This window comes from Sordaria macrospora, chromosome 1 (assembly GCF_033870435.1).
Source record: "Sordaria macrospora chromosome 1, complete sequence".
Lineage (NCBI taxonomy): Eukaryota > Fungi > Ascomycota > Sordariomycetes > Sordariales > Sordariaceae > Sordaria > Sordaria macrospora.
Genome location: NC_089371.1, coordinates 4,596,350 through 4,611,300, shown reverse-complemented (window position 1 = coordinate 4,611,300; position 14,951 = coordinate 4,596,350). Strand labels below are relative to the sequence as shown.

The 14,951-nt window shown below is 53.5% G+C and overlaps 5 protein-coding genes across 5 annotated transcripts; 2 read left to right on the top strand and 3 right to left on the bottom strand.

Annotated features, from left to right (window-relative positions):
- The first annotated feature begins 1,534 nt into the window (after window positions 1-1,534).
- SMAC4_02938 (uncharacterized protein) lies at window positions 1,535-4,827 on the top strand. Its single transcript, XM_003348395.2, has 3 exons — window positions 1,535-1,687; window positions 1,749-3,757; window positions 3,820-4,827. The coding sequence occupies exons 2-3, from the start codon at window positions 2,034-2,036 to the stop codon at window positions 4,739-4,741; spliced, it is 2,646 nt and encodes an 881-aa protein (XP_003348443.1). The 5' UTR covers window positions 1,535-1,687; window positions 1,749-2,033; the 3' UTR covers window positions 4,742-4,827.
- Window positions 4,828-5,048: 221 nt separating this feature from the next.
- SMAC4_02937 (uncharacterized protein) lies at window positions 5,049-5,487 on the bottom strand (the record flags this gene model as incomplete). The annotated part of the gene is made up of 1 exon (XM_003348394.2): window positions 5,049-5,487. The coding sequence occupies one exon, from the start codon at window positions 5,485-5,487 to the stop codon at window positions 5,197-5,199; it is 291 nt and encodes a 96-aa protein (XP_003348442.2). The 3' UTR covers window positions 5,049-5,196.
- Window positions 5,488-5,524: 37 nt separating this feature from the next.
- Window positions 5,525-7,649, bottom strand: SMAC4_02936 (uncharacterized protein; the record flags this gene model as incomplete). The annotated part of the gene is made up of 2 exons (XM_003348393.2): window positions 6,867-7,649; window positions 5,525-6,733 (listed from the first exon to the last, which is right to left on the bottom strand). Exons 1-2 carry the CDS (start codon window positions 7,155-7,157, stop codon window positions 5,525-5,527), a joined length of 1,500 nt encoding a protein of 499 aa, XP_003348441.1. The 5' UTR covers window positions 7,158-7,649.
- Window positions 7,650-8,143: 494 nt separating this feature from the next.
- Window positions 8,144-10,688, bottom strand: SMAC4_02935 (uncharacterized protein). Its single transcript, XM_003348392.2, has 2 exons — window positions 10,152-10,688; window positions 8,144-10,077 (listed from the first exon to the last, which is right to left on the bottom strand). Exons 1-2 carry the CDS (start codon window positions 10,210-10,212, stop codon window positions 8,492-8,494), a joined length of 1,647 nt encoding a protein of 548 aa, XP_003348440.1. The 5' UTR covers window positions 10,213-10,688; the 3' UTR covers window positions 8,144-8,491.
- A 1,698-nt stretch (window positions 10,689-12,386) lies between these two features.
- SMAC4_02934 (uncharacterized protein) lies at window positions 12,387-14,135 on the top strand. Its single transcript, XM_003348391.2, has 2 exons — window positions 12,387-13,017; window positions 13,105-14,135. Exons 1-2 carry the CDS (start codon window positions 12,861-12,863, stop codon window positions 13,767-13,769), a joined length of 822 nt encoding a protein of 273 aa, XP_003348439.1. The 5' UTR covers window positions 12,387-12,860; the 3' UTR covers window positions 13,770-14,135.
- The last annotated feature ends 816 nt before the right edge of the window (window positions 14,136-14,951 follow it).

Genomic DNA, 14,951 nt, shown 5'->3' with positions numbered 1-14,951 from the left:
ACATGACAAAATTCAAAATGCCGGTGGCTGGCACGCACCTCGTTACCAAGGAGGCATCGAATTTCAGACGACGTTTGTCTCGGGGACAGAGGCATTGTATCCGCCAATGTTCCAGCAGGAGTTGAGGTACTAAGGCGGGCCGTTGCTGGTAGTGCCAAAAACATCTCAATGGCCAATCAACGTCTGTACTTGTACATCCGCGATGGATCTCAACCCGGCATTATCAACTCCGACCACTGCATCGAAGGTCGTGCTTCTCTACCATTGTCCTCGTTCTGCAGGGGCTGAATTGGTCACTCGTGAGAAACCGAAAGGAACTTCCTACTCGACTGCCTGCTCAAAGATAACCTTTAGCATCTAACAATGAAACCTGGTGATAGCCAGCACTGACCTGTAGGTGGTGGTCGGGATACCTGTGTTAGGTATATACCTCTACGCTTAAGAGGTGTATTCTATACCGGGAGACCAGTGGTATGTACATTGACCAACCTACAAGCGGCGCATTGCCTACTAGAATCTAGAAGCGGAACAAAGAGGTACAGAGTGATTCGCATACAGCACATTACGGAGATCTCGCCTTACCTTTATTATGTGACTGCGAGATGTCCGTGGCTGTATGGCCGAGTTCGGTGACCTGTTGGCGGGAAGCCCTTCGATTCTTTGACAACGCCCAGTACCAAGGGAGCATCATCCCCGCATGTAAGCCCTTCAATCCTTATTGAGGTGAGAAAGCGGAAAGGCCCAACCCCAAGGGCAAACGCCTCGTCGCACAAACACGTTTCGAAGCCAAGTTGTCCTTCACAGGCAACGTGAAGAACCCTCTCTACCGCCATGGGTGATCTGCTCTGCGGCGTCGATGGGAATGCTGCGTCGTTGCCCTCGTGTGTGTCGGAACCGAAGGCTGGGTGAGATATCCAAAGTTTCCTCTAGTTTCCCGAGGACCTGCTCAACCACATATCAACTCCTTGAGCGGGCTTTGAGAAAAGATGACCTTTTGAGTTTCGTCTCGTCTCGCATGGCGAATACGGCTCGAGTGTCGGTTGGAAGACAAGAGAAACGGAAGACGGTACGTGTGAAATAGGTAGTGCGGGACGTCGTTAAAACACCATCCCTGAGCGCCCGGAAGATGGAAAACTGCTTTTAGCTTCCATTCTCAAACAAACTCCTGCTTTCAGAGCAAAGGCAAATCTCGGTAATCGTTCCGACAAGACAAGGTGTGATTGGTAGAAAGACCGTTCTGTGGTCTCGAGGGATGTAAATCGACATCTTGTAATGGCGTTGAATGCAATGCTGACGCTGCCCCATGGAGCCCCTTACAAGGAACCCCCTAAATCTAGGCCCCCCACCTGAACTGCCGCCTCATACAGGGTCCTTCCTTCCGCCTGGCAACCTGGAACTGCACCAGCTGGTCCCCGCCTGTCTTTCACTTGCGCGTCCCGCCCAGTCTGTGTGCATTGATTGCCCCTGCGCTGTGGCGGGATGGTTTTCTAGGCCACATCGCCAGATTGCGGAACTGAACTTCCAACAGGTGAATCTCCCATCTCCAAAACAACCCATCTTCCTAAACCGTTCCTGGTGAGACGGGGAAATTGTGCCGCCTCGTTCCTATCTACAGCCCGCACACCATTGCGCAGTGGGCCTATCTGATCTCTGATTGCTGCTGTGCTCGCAAGTGGGCTTCAGTCCTGTATGCTGTGCCCTTCTCCCTCCTTGATTCCGCTGCTTATACAATAGCTCCGTCTACTCAGTCCCATACGAAGCCTTTATGCCCATCCGAAAGGGACGATAATCTCGAATCGGCCTTCCAGTCTCTTCTCAGTCGCCGTGAACTGATGCCGTCTTCGTAACACCACTCTGATCACTGGCCAACGCCGTTGCTATCCCTACCGCAACTATCCTACCATAGCCGAGACCAACCAAGACAGAGTCCTCGATGCTCGACACCGCAACCAACTAAACATACCTACTCAATTCTGCGCATCTAAAGTAAAAACGACCTTGGGGCGCCCCATACCCTTTACTCAAACTCAGCTATGAAGCTCTCGGCCATCGCAACATCGCTGGGCTTGGCTGCTCTGGCTATAGCATCCAATGTCCTCCCCCACGACCTCGATTCGAACGATTACTATGTTGTCCATCTCGACGGCAAGACGTCACCTACCGAGGTTGCGAGAAGCTTAGGCTTGTCGCACGAGGGGCCCCTTGGTGAACTCCCGGATCACCATCTTTTTGTCGGGAGGAAAGCCGAACATGATATTGTCAAGAGAGAATTGACGGAGCGCCGGCGCCGAAAACGATCACTAGGGGACGAGCCCCATGTGTTGGATAGTGTTCTCTTCTCGGAGAAGCAAAGATTGCGAAAGCCGTGGGAGAAGCGCATGGCCCCCCGACCAGCAGGACCCGCCAGGAGGGGTCTCTTTTCTGACCAAGGGGTTGACTGGGCAGTCAAGAAGCAAAAGGATGTCATCGGGACTTTGGGCATCAAGGATCCCATCTTCAAGGAGCAGTGGCATCTCTTCAACACAGTCCAGACTGGACATGACGTGAACGTTACCGGGCTTTGGCTCGAAGGCATCACCGGAAAGAACGCCACCGTTGCCATTGTCGACGATGGCTTGGATATGGAAACCGACGACCTGAAGGACAACTATTACGCCCAGGGGTCTTGGGACTTCAACGACAAGGGCCCTGACCCGAAACCCCGGCTGGACGATGACAAGCACGGAACTCGCTGTGCTGGTGAGGTTTCGGCTGGAAAAAACAATGCCTGCGGTGTGGGAGTAGCATATGACTCCAGAATTGCCGGCTTGCGTATCCTTTCCAAGCTGATTACTGACGCTGATGAAGCCGTTGCTATGAACTACGACTTTCAGCACAACCAGATCTATTCGTGCTCTTGGGGACCCCCTGATGACGGCCAGAGCATGGACGCTCCCGGGATTCTCATCAAGAGGGCGATGCTCAATGCGGTCCAGAAGGGCCGTGGGGGGCTGGGCTCGATCTATGTCTTCGCCAGCGGCAATGGTGCTGGAAACGGGGACAACTGCAATTTTGACGGCTACACCAACAGCATCTACAGCATTACCGTCGGAGCCGTTGACAGGAACGGTGACCACCCATATTACTCCGAGTCATGTTCCGCGAATCTGGTTGTGACATACTCTAGCGGTGGTGGTGATTCGATCCATACGACTGACGTCGGGAATGCTTGTTCCGATAATCACGGTGGTACCTCGGCTGCCGCTCCGCTCGCAGCTGGTATCTTCGCTCTTGTCCTGCAGATTCGCCCAGATCTCTCATGGAGAGATATGCAGTATCTTACCGTGAACACTGCTGTTCCCATCAACCTTGACAGCGGCGAGTGGCAGACCACTGCCATTGGCAAACAATTCAGCCATATGTATGGCTACGGCAAGCTGGACAGCTATGCTATTGTTCAGGCAGCCAAGACCTGGAAGAAGGTGAAGCCTCAGGCCTGGTACTACTCTCCTTGGATCCACGTCAACAAAGAAATTCCCCAGGGCGACGCGGGAGTTGCTGTCAGTTATGAGGTTACGCAGGCCATGCTTGACGAGGCCAACCTTGAGCGCTTGGAGCATATTACGGTTACAATGAACATCGAACATACCAGGCGAGGAGATCTTAGTGTTGATCTCATCAGCCCCAACAAGTTGGTCAGCCATCTTTCTGTCAGCCGAAAGAACGATGAGGCCCGTGCTGGCTACGATGACTGGACATTCATGAGCGTCGTTCACTGGTAAGCGCACATGTTACCGTGATTTTCCCCGAGATAATGATTGCTAACACATACATAACCAGGGGTGAAACCGGTGTCGGTAACTGGACCATCGTTGTCAAGGACACCCAAATCAACAGCTACAACGGCACTTTTACCGACTGGCACCTCAAGCTCTGGGGCGAGGCCAAGGACGCCTCCAAAGCCAAAGTCCTCCCGATGCCCACCGAAGAAGACGACAACAACCACGCCATCATCGCCACGACCAGCCTCCCCGCTACCACCACCACCATAGCACCGCAGCCCATCGCGACCGACACCAAGCCCACCACCGCCGTGTCCGACCATCCCAACCGCCCCGTCAACTCCAAGCCAACCCCAACCGACGCCTCCTCCACCCCGTCCCCCACCTCGGACGAACAAAGCTCTGAAACCACCACGCCCGCAAACAGCACCTGGCTACCCTCGTTCCTGCCCACCTTTGGCAAATCCGCCGCCACCATGGTCTGGGTCTACGGCTCCGCCGCCCTCATTGGCGTCTTCTGCATCAGTCTGGCCGTCTACTTCTATCTCGCGCGGCGCAAGCGCCTGCGCAACAACCCGCGGGGCGATTACGAGTTCGAGCTGCTAGACGAGGAAGAAGCCGAGGGTCTCGCTGGCGGCGGCAGCAGTGCTGAGAAGCGCGGGGCTGGCGGTGCCGGTGGCGGCTTGGCCGGAGGAGGAGGAAAGAGGACGCGCGGTGGGGAGTTGTATGATGCGTTTGCGGGCGGGAGTGATGATGAGGATGTTGATGATGGTGGGGTTTATCGTGATCGGGTTGATGAGGGTGGGAGGGGAAGTGGAAGTGGAAGTGGCAGCGGATCTGCTTCTGGTGCCAACAACACTGGCAGACAGACAAGCGCGTTGAGGTCGGATAGTGATGACGAAAGTGGACATCATGTTGTGGGGGATGATGATGATGACGATGAGAGCGATAGCGACGATGCGAGGCCGTTGAGGCGATAAAGTGTGTTTTCTCTCTTTCTGTAGATGGGGCATGGGAAAGGAAGGAATAGGTCTGATGTCAACAGTCATCGAGTACTTAAAGCTAGGTGTTCCTCTACTACTATTGCTTTTCACAAGAGGGGGAAAAAAGGACTTCAATGGCGTATATAGAGAGCATTACTACTTGTTTTCTTTCCACGCGCATTTGATTTGCCGATTTGGATTGTGCCGGCTCAACTGCGTCTTTCTCTTACCTTGGACTTCATGATATGGTAACAATGCAACCTGTCAATGAGCTTAACGATAATAATGTTCCATTCGTCTTTTTGCTCCATAACTAACAGCAATGCCATTCATTACATAGTCGATCATGCGTAATAGCTACTCATTAGAAAAGTACACACATCCTCCTTCTCCTCATGCAGCCAGCCGTGTTAACTTTGATGAGACGGAAGTCTAGATAGTAGCTATCTCATTCAACACCGGAAGCCTGGCTGTGACTTCATCACATAATCCACCAAGCAGGCTGAGCAGAGCTCAAGGGCCGTTATGTCCCGACACCACATGCCAGTCCACATCATTCCAGTTCGGTGGTGATAAATCTCCGCCGTAGTTCGGGCCTTGTCCATCCGCACCTGCACCGGCACCGGCACTGGCACCTGCAGGGGAACCTTGGTCACCGTTGCTCTCCTGGTAGTGAGATTCATGATGATACTCATGGCTATCCGCCCACTCCTCCTCAGTCGCAGTCGGACTCTTCTCTTCATTCGGAGCTGTCTTGGCCATTGCCTCCTCCCTAGCCTTCTATGCCGGGAGGACGACCCCCTCCTTCTCCATATCCACCACGTACTGCTCCCACACCGACATGACCTCACCATAAAACTCGATATGCGCGTCCGCCACCCCGCTGAACTGCTTCTTGAACTCGACACGCTTGATCCAATCGAAGCTCTCCACCTCGCGACTGACCTGCTCCCCGAAGTTCTCCGACTCGTTGCGCGCCACCTCCACCTCACGCGTGAGCTCCTCGATGCGGAGCTCGAGCTTCCGCTGCCGGTCGCGGCGGGCCTGCTCGTGGTCCACCCCGCGGACGTCCTCGATCTTGGAGCGGATGAAGCCGCCTGCGCCGCTCATGAGTGCCGAGCCCGTTCCGTAGCCAGACTGGCCCGACGCCAGCATGTCGCGGTCCGTCGTGCTCTTGTTGAGGTACTCGGTCAGCTGCTCGTAGTCAAGCTGTTTCTGTTCGCGCGCCTTGAGCAGGTTCTTGAGAGCGCCGCTGTATGCTACCATGTCCCGTAGCGAGCCTAGGTAGTCCTGGTCGGTATGGTCTTTGAGCTTCTTGAGGCCTGATGCGGTGTCCTCCACCGAAGCGGCAAAGGCACGCACGGCTGTCTCGACTCCGGGCTCCAAGGTGATCAGCTTTTGGAACTGCTCGGCTAGATCCTTGAGGTCTGACTCGATATCGGCTTCCCGGCGCGCCACCCGCGCCACTACCTTTTCGATATGGTTCAGGTCCTCGTCCAGCTTGTCGCTCTTCTCCTTGGTCTCAATAAACCGCCGGTCGGGCTTGGCCACTTTTGTAAAGGCGTTCATGAAGCTGTCCGCAAACGTATCAAAGACACCGCCGGCGCCGCCGCCGCCGGTCGCAGCAGCACTTCCCCCGAGAGTAGATTCACTAATGCCGCCGGGCGATGCTAGCGATCCCCGGGCCGACCGGCTGCGCATGGTAGCGTTCCAGTCGGGGCTCTCAAGAAAGGCATGGAGAATGTCTGCTTTCCGCAGTATAGGATGGAGAGCCAAACGAACCAGGAATCGCTGCAAAGAATATGCTCGCCTCGCGGTGAAGTCAGTGCCGAACCGGTCGCCCCGCACATATTCCATGCGCTGCTTGTCCGGCAGCGGAGGGACGGCACAAGCCTGGTAATCACGGCATAGGACCTTGTAGAGGAAGACAAAATCGGTGAACCGTCGTCGTACTTTGGTTTGGGGTTTCTGGAAGGAAGGGAAAGTGGTCTATACGAATGACAGAAAATGATATGTTAGCCTTGTGGAAAGTCCACGGGTTTGGTAGTGGTGTCATTGACTTGAAGAACTAAAGATGAGACCCGAAGCGAACAGGTTATTGTATAGAGTAAAAGGCACATACATTTGTCGTGATTAGATAGGATACATAGGCATCTTTGGTGCCATCATTCTCCTTGTGCGGGTCAGACACAGTGCAGTCGAGGATCTCGCCGCCGCTGTGATCAAGCTCGTCGTGTTCCATACCGACGGCAGCGTTGTCACCAGGCCTTCCGTCGTCCGGACCGCTTCTTGCGTATTCTGGGCTGTTGGACTCGTGATGGACTGCTTGCGCATTCGAGACTGTCGCTGACCCTCCGTTCTGCTCACTATGCCATGAAATGTTGGAGAAGTTGTCCTGGTCAATGACCGCCATATCGATGGCGTTTTACCGAGACGTTGACGACGCCGCTGCGCCACTATGTATTCCCGCTTGTCTGCTGGGCTTTTGCTTTAAGCAACCGGTTTGGCAGCTTGGTTGCAGGCCGGTAGTGAGCGGTCGTCCGACGGTAGGAATGTGCTTGCGAGTCGCCAGGGAAGGGAATGCGATTCAACTGAAAGATTGCTTAGAGGAAGATATTGATTATCAATTCCGCGTTTCGTAGACAGGATTCGGGTAATCTCCTTATGTATTGCTCAGAATCAATCTTTTTGAAGTTCGTCGGTCAGCGCAGCGTGTTGTTGTAATGTAGAAGTACTATGGTTGTCTTCCGCAGACGGCGGGATTGACGTATTGGCATGGCGGGGGGAAGAGCTCTTGAAGGCGCAGGCCAACCTTGAGTTGGAGGCTGCCTATCCCCAGTTAAGTAGTGCTGCAAGCACAACCCGGGGGTTCCTCTAAGTTGTACGGGATCAAGAACTACACGCCAAGAGAATACGCATAGTAAATCACTTGGGACTGAGCAGTTCCGTTTCCTCGATCAATCTACAGGTGTTCTATAGACATAATGATGCTCATGGCGATGGAGAAACGGAAGGGAAATGCTTGAGTCGACGTTTGGTACCTAGGTGGATGTATAACATCCCAGCAGGCATCCTGCCATGACGCCCGAATGCAGGCCAACAAGGTATCACCCAGAGGGAAGTCAGCGAGGCAGGTACATCTTCGGGGCCTACCCGTTTTGGTGATGCCGCCCTTGCTTCTTTATTGTGTCCATGGATTTGGAAAGATTGAATCTGGGGTACTCGGATTGCGCATTTTTGACCGCTTTGACATCCCTTGGTGTTTAAATGCTGTTTTACCTTCAGCACCCTGAGCGTCCCTACTCGCCACCGTAGATATCCAGGTTGAGCAACTAGTTCTACAATGTCATGTCTTTCCTATCTATCCGCTTTCACAATGCCGGTCATCTGATATGATTTGGGGTGCAATCGCTTGCTGTGTCTACTTATTTGAAATGCGTTCATGTGTCTAGTATATGTTATATCATGTTCTATACATGGTGTCCAGAATGAGTGAAAAAGGAGCAAACCACGTAACATGACCCAGAAACCCATGACTCTTCTATCGCCGCGTTTCGCCGGTGCTTGTTCTATGCCTAACCATACAAAGCCTACACCGATTCCCGAACCGTAGGGTTGCTAAATACCCGCAACCAAAACATCCAACAAAGGAGAATATCAAGGACCCATGGACGTCGCAAGGAATTCTAACCATTGCCGGTACACGCTTAAACTCCTCCCAAAACCTTTCCTTGTTTCATGTTTTGCTTACTTCTCGGCAGCCTTCTCTGACTTCTGCTCCTCCAGTTGCCCAACACGGGCTGCTGTGAGGGCCTCCTGCTCCGCATCTACCGCCTCGCTGACTTGGGCCTTCTCGATACCATCAGCCTTGGCCTGCATGTGCCTCTCGTGCTCCTCGTCAATGTCTTCCGTATCTCTTGGCGTAGCAAAGCCGGTCTTCTGGTTCTCCTGATCTTGCTGAAGCTCCTCGTCAATCAGCTCTTGTTGCTCCTTTAGTACCTCAAGACGCTGCTTGTTGGTGGCCGCGCCCTCGGCGTTGTGGACCTCAAGCTCGATCTCGTGGAACAGCTCCTCGGGAATCGAGGACAGAACGCCTGTTAGGGCCTCAATCTGGCTGGAAACTTCGCCATCGGTCTGACCATACATGTAGGCGTTGCTAAGCACCAACAAAGTGGAAGGAACACCTTCGCGAAGTCTGAGCTCCAACCAAGTTTGGAGATCCTCCCTCAACCTGGCAGGTGACACGCCGTAGCTCTTGATGCCACGGCTGGCGCACGCAACTTGAAGTTCAGCAACCGACAAACTCTCAATACCCTCGTAGCTGATGGCACGATCGTCTCTCTTGATTTGCCTCATTCTGTGGCGGAGCTGGTAACGAAGCATCATGTCGGTTCCGAAGGTGTTGAGGTTGAGGTAACGGCACATGGACACGAGCTGCGGCCTGGACAGGTTGTCGAGGGTCAGATCATCCTTGAAGATCTTGCAGACCTTGATGACATCCTGAGCAGTCGGCTTCTCGCCGGTAGACCGGACCTTGCGGAAGAAGTTGCTGAACTCCTCCTTTTGCGCAGTAACCTGCGTCAACGGAAGACCTGTTTCCTTCATAGTCTTGCGAAGGAAGTCGCTAACCTCCTTCCGGGTGGCCCGAAGCGTAGACGCCTTCTTGTCCTTGGACTTTTGCTCCTCGTAGGTGCTGGGAAGCATGTTGGGGAACAGCTTAAGCGCAATAGGGAGAAGCAATTCGGCGAAAGGCACAATGACGAACATGGAAAAGGGGACCAGGCGACCCAAATCCTGGACGGTTCTCCGGAGTTGGCGGTTCTCTCGCCTAGTCAGTTCATAGCCTGCCGCCATCTTGATCGCAAGCCGCGAGCTGATCTTGACCTCAGCAGCCAGGAGCTTGGTTCCATCCCAGTAGTGTTGCGCCTCCTTCTTGATCTTTTGTTTCAGGGTCAATTTGGGTTCCTCCTTCTTTCCTTCGTACTTCTCGGCATACGCCTGCTTCTGTTCCGCAAGTTGGCTCAAGGACGCATCACTCCCGGACAAGGCCTCAGTCGTCTTCTTAGTCACCTCCTGCACCTCGCCAGCGATGGTCTTGCTCTTAACAGGAAGCGGCGCGGCTTCTTTAGGGAGAGGTTTCTTAGCTTCTTCCGCATTGAAGCCAGGCGGAGGACCGGCCGGCGGTCCCGAACCATGAGTGCTGGTTCCAGATGTGGTGAGTGTTCGGATGGGAAAGACAAAAGCAGAGGTTCGGTTGTTAAGCATGATTTGCCGCGAATTGCGCGCGAGAAGCGTCGACGCGGCTAGAAGAGCTTGCCTCGGTAGAGCATTGCCTGGTGGTGCGCTTCAGATCAGCAACGGGCCAACGAAAGCGGCGCAGAAAGCGCGAGTTTGGGCAAGTTCTTACCGGCACCCAAAAATGGGTTCACGACCAAGGCCCTGCGGGCGACTGTTGATGAGGCGCTCATGTCTGAGAAGCGGCGTACTGCGGTTTTTCGAACGATTGTCGTTCACAATGCCCCAAAGTGAGAGATGCTGCTGCAGTGAAAGCGTATGGCAGACGGGTTTGCTAGACGATGCGATATGCGAATGCGATAACGGCGGAGCAGTAAGAGAATTCGCCCCCCTGACAGTTGCGGAAGGCGGGATGGACAGGCGCTGGATGGTTCGGATAAGAGCCGGAATCACGTCGAGAAAAGGAGTGTCGATGGTCTTGTGGTGTTGTAGAATAGACGGGAGTCAAAGTGATTGATGGCATGCAGATGTTGTAAAGGGGATGGAGAGATCAAGCAGAATGCAAAAGGGGCGGGACCGGGTTTGTCTGTCAGCAAAGAGAAAGACCTGGAGCGATCGATATTGATGGATTCGGTGACATCAAATTCCAGCCTTTTTCGCGCCTGCATTGCGCTGTTCAGGCTGTCTCGGCCGCTCACCCGCAACCCACCGGTGGGCGGTCAAGCCAACACGAAGGCGGCGCGCGGTGTGGCCGAGCTGGGTAAAAGAACTGTGCTCTTCTCCTTAACAACGGTGTGGAGTCTCCACCATTCCCACTGTGCATAGTATTTCCCCAGCTCAGGAACCGCGAGCTTGGCATGATGACCCCAAATCTGAATTTGACAAGGGACATGGCCATGCCAAAGGTCATGATGTAGATGATCTTAATGACCTCCTCAGCTGGAAAGTTGGATGAGCGCGTTCAAGCAAGGGATATGAAAGCCGTGAATTGAACTTCTCAGCCATCGAAGCATGCCTTCAGTCACTCTTATTTCATTTCTTCTGGTGAGGGTTCTCGGACGCTAGTTGGATTGTTCGATGCAGGTACTCATCAAATGAAGAACCTACATCACAGCCCCACACAGTCATGAAGCTAAAACACCACAGTCTCATTACCAGTTCCGGATTCGGTCGCTCATCACGTGAGTTCGAGTAATGCACTAAACTCACCACGGGCGTCTCTCCCTTACAATCCGACCCCGTGTGAAGGGGCCCAAAAGGGGCCAACGCATTTCGTGCCTTTGCAGCCGGCAGCGAACCACTGACGAACCGGAGAAGGACTGGCTCTGGGACTTGCCACGCTCTCACCAGCGAAACAGCTCCATCAACGATTCTGCTCCACGTTTTGGATGGGATGTGCTCATTGGTGATACCGGCATTCACTCATGTCGAATGTGCCGTGCATAACTCGGAAACGACAACGACAGAACTGACGAGCAGAGAGCGCGGGGAGCCTCGAACACTTTCACGCCAGTGTGGTTATCGATACGGTGATGCCAAGAAGGAAGCTGAAACAACGTGGACGTTGATGTGGACGTTTGATACCGGCTTGGAGTATCTACCGTACTGGCAAACTTCTGGAAGTTTTGAACTCTCCAGGTCTGTTAATGACCAGTGAAACCGATCATTTGTTCACTTGGTCTTTGAAGCAGATCGTTTGCCGTTGCAGGTTGATGCCACATGAGGTCATGCTTGACGTCTTGGAGCAACGCCCACTTCACTTTCTTCCAGCTAGTGTTGCTCAAAAGCCAGCACTGGCCAGCTCACACCTACAATAGGAAGCGTTCTTGCGTCGTCTTGTGAAACGGGAAGAGATGAAGAACGGTTCTCGAGCATCGGAAATTAAGAGAGATGGATTCGCGGCAATATCAATGTCCATAGTCTCGGTCTAGTCTTTGCCAAAAATGCTTCTGATAGCGCTCGGCTTTCCCAGGCTGACCCGTTCGTGCCCGTTGCCTCGGCCCATCATTCTGGGCTTTTTGGGTCGCACCGGCCAGCAATGAGATCATCTAAAATTGGAGATGTCCGTCTCACTAAGATGAACACATTGGTTATGGGTCTTCCGGCAGAGGCAGGAGGCGCAAACAGAGTTGCACATCATTCTGAGTCTCATCTTTAGTAGTGTTACTATCGTTGCTTGGCACATTTATACAACCTCAATGGCATATGAGCGTCGCTGGGTGAATCTCAACGGCTGTGGTTTTTGTTGAGGGGCGACATGCTGGAACAAAAGAACTTGGCATGACAGGGGCAACTGTTTCTTCCACGAGGCCTTTTGGTCTTGGGGTACAATGACGGGTTGTGCTACCATTGTCGAGGATAGTTCGGACGTCCGAAGCCAAACACACAGCCTTTCTTTTGGCTTCGGCTGGCCAACACGGTCATCAAGTTTTCCGGTTCTACGTAGGAAGCTTTTTATAGCGTTTTGTAACAGTTGAGGTCCGACCCGCTACCGATCTCACTCCCCACGATTTCCCCTTCACGCTTTCCCTCTTTTTGGCTTGTCGTTTGAGCCCCGGGTTCGTTCTTCCAGAAACTTAATCCACATTGCTCCATCCAGACCCTGCTGTAACTCCATTGACTGGACCATGGAGTCATCTTGATTTGTGAGCGCGCCTGCGCAACGCAATTGCATGCCACCGATCATCGCCCGTTCCCCGCATCCGCGCTCGCATCAACCCCGACATTGGGGCCACAAGTACCACCCGCGGAACCTCTTTTTATCTGCTGCCCCGGGGGTTTTTCGTGTTCTCTGTTGCCAGCTCCTCCCATCTTCCTTCTTGCACGCATTAATTCCCATCGCTCGCTCAACACACCTCTACGAGCCGCAACCTGACGAAAAATGGCCCTACGGCGAGCTGCCCGCGTCATCCTTGTTGGCGCGCCTGGTGTCGGAAAGGGAACACAGTCGGAACGCCTTCTTCAGCGGTTTCCTCAACTGTCCTCCATCAGTTCGGGAGATCTGCTTCGATATAATGTCAAGCAACGGACTCCTCTCGGTGAGTCTTGGGTTCCGCGATTGTCTATCGTACGCCCTACGGTCCTGATTCATGCCGGGAATTTGAAATGCTCATTATAACGCACAGGCATCAAAGTGGAGAGTGTCATGAAGTCCGGCGGTTTGGTATCAGATGACATTATCCTCCGCCTCATCAGCAATGAGCTCAGCCAGCGCGGATGGCTTAACCCGACTCACCCCGCCGGCAACGTCCTGACGCTTGCTTCCTCGGCCCTCAGCGTCGAAGGTGCGCAAGCTTTCCAAGATGACGCTGAAGTTGCCGCGTTCCTTTCCTCGCCAGCGCAGGCCCGTGGTTTTATCCAGTCCCAGCTTTCGGATGATCCCACCCATTCTTTCCTGCTGGACGGCTTCCCGCGCACGGCCACCCAGGCTAAGCGCTTGGATGAAATTATCCCCATCAACCTGGTCGTGTCTCTCAAGACGCCTGTTGACGTTATCCTCGAGCGTATTTCCGGACGCTGGGTTCACGAGCCGTCGGGCAGGATCTACAACACCACCTTCAACGCACCCAAGGTTCCTGGTGTCGATGACATTACCGGCGAGCCCTTGGTCCGCCGGGCGGATGATGACGAGAAGGTTTACCTTGCGAGGTACAAGAAGTTCCAGGAAACAGCCGAGCCTCTCCTGGAACATTATGCGCGCCAGGGCGTTCTTTGGGAGGTTGAGGGTATGAGCAGCAACGAGATCACACCAAAGCTCATTAGAGAGTTTGAGCGCCGCTTCGTTGAGTAGGACGGGCTTTGGGTATGACGTTTGGAACGCCAACACGCAGACACCTGCATCGTTATATCGGGACACGATCCTCGGCTGGCAGTCTGGCACTTATGACAAGGGGTCTACCTGGGGCTGGTTAGATGGAGTTTTGGCGTTTGGAAGGGGCGACTTTATCGAGAGTCTTGTGGCTTTCAAGCAGGCGTTTTGGGACAACGGGTGAAACGTTGGTTTTGTATACCATATCAGCGAACAATTGACAGGCAGGTGGCTAAGCGTTGCGAGCATCTGGATGGTCTTTTCTATATAATATAACAAAAATAGTTGCTGGTCGAAGAAGCGTCTTGCCTATGGAAGCTTTGTTACCGTCGAGTTTTATCTCCAATGTCCGTCCTTAAACCTTTATACCCACCCGCCTCTCCAGCTCAAGAATGTCAAAAAGATCATCAGAATGTTTCTTTTTGCAGTCGTATAAGGAAAACTGGGTGCGTTTCCGACATCGGTGGTCGACGCGCAGCTTACACGGTCGCTGATCTGAGTTATGATACATTTTTCACTAACCTTCAGGCGACTTGACAAGATCAAAGCAACTGAGCCGGCTGGAATAAAGACTAGGGACATGGAACATGTATCTCGTGGTTCCGCTCTCATGACTACCTCCTGTATCTACTTTTGCACAATCAACTTTGATGTACTCAGCTTAGAGACTTGAGTTCGTCCGCTACAATTTGACCGGAACATCGAAAAGCTCCGCATCCATGCTTGAACTGATAATGTAATCCACATAGCGGAATGGAAAGAGACATGTGTCAAGGGCTCGAGACACGCTCATGGGGTCGAGATTAAAAAGTCTAAGGGCTCGAGAACTGGGAAGGACAGGCACCGTGTGGGGAGCACGACCGAGCAAGTGGGCAGAATTGCCCCGGCAGGCAGGGCAGCTCCCTTGCCCCTCAGCACAGTGGAGGTGCTCCGCCCTCCGCGAGGGAAGGAACCCGCCCGTTACCGGCCAGCCCGCCGTTGCCCGTTTCAAACTCCAGTGCTCCTGATTCCATTGCCAGCTGCCGGGACAACCGCCGCTTAATGGAGACAGGTGCGGTGTATGTACGTACCTTCTGGCTCACCTCAGCTTCAACGGGGACAGTGAAGACGGCCTTTGATTCGACGACAGCCACATCTGGCAATCGTCTTGTTGGAACTTCAAGT

Coding starts and splice junctions, on each gene's coding strand:
- SMAC4_02934 (XM_003348391.2), top strand. CDS start 12,861: ATGGCCCTACGGCGAGCTGCCCGCGTCATCCTTGTTGGCGCGCCTGGT. Junction 13,018..13,104: donor CAAGCAACGGACTCCTCTCG/GTGAGTCTTGGG, acceptor TATAACGCACAG/GCATCAAAGTGGAGAGTGTC.
- SMAC4_02935 (XM_003348392.2), bottom strand. CDS start 10,212: ATGAGCGCCTCATCAACAGTCGCCCGCAGGGCCTTGGTCGTGAACCCA. Junction 10,078..10,151: donor GAACCCATTTTTGGGTGCCG/GTAAGAACTTGC, acceptor GCGCACCACCAG/GCAATGCTCTACCGAGGCAA.
- SMAC4_02938 (XM_003348395.2), top strand. CDS start 2,034: ATGAAGCTCTCGGCCATCGCAACATCGCTGGGCTTGGCTGCTCTGGCT. Junction 3,758..3,819: donor TTCATGAGCGTCGTTCACTG/GTAAGCGCACAT, acceptor ATACATAACCAG/GGGTGAAACCGGTGTCGGTA.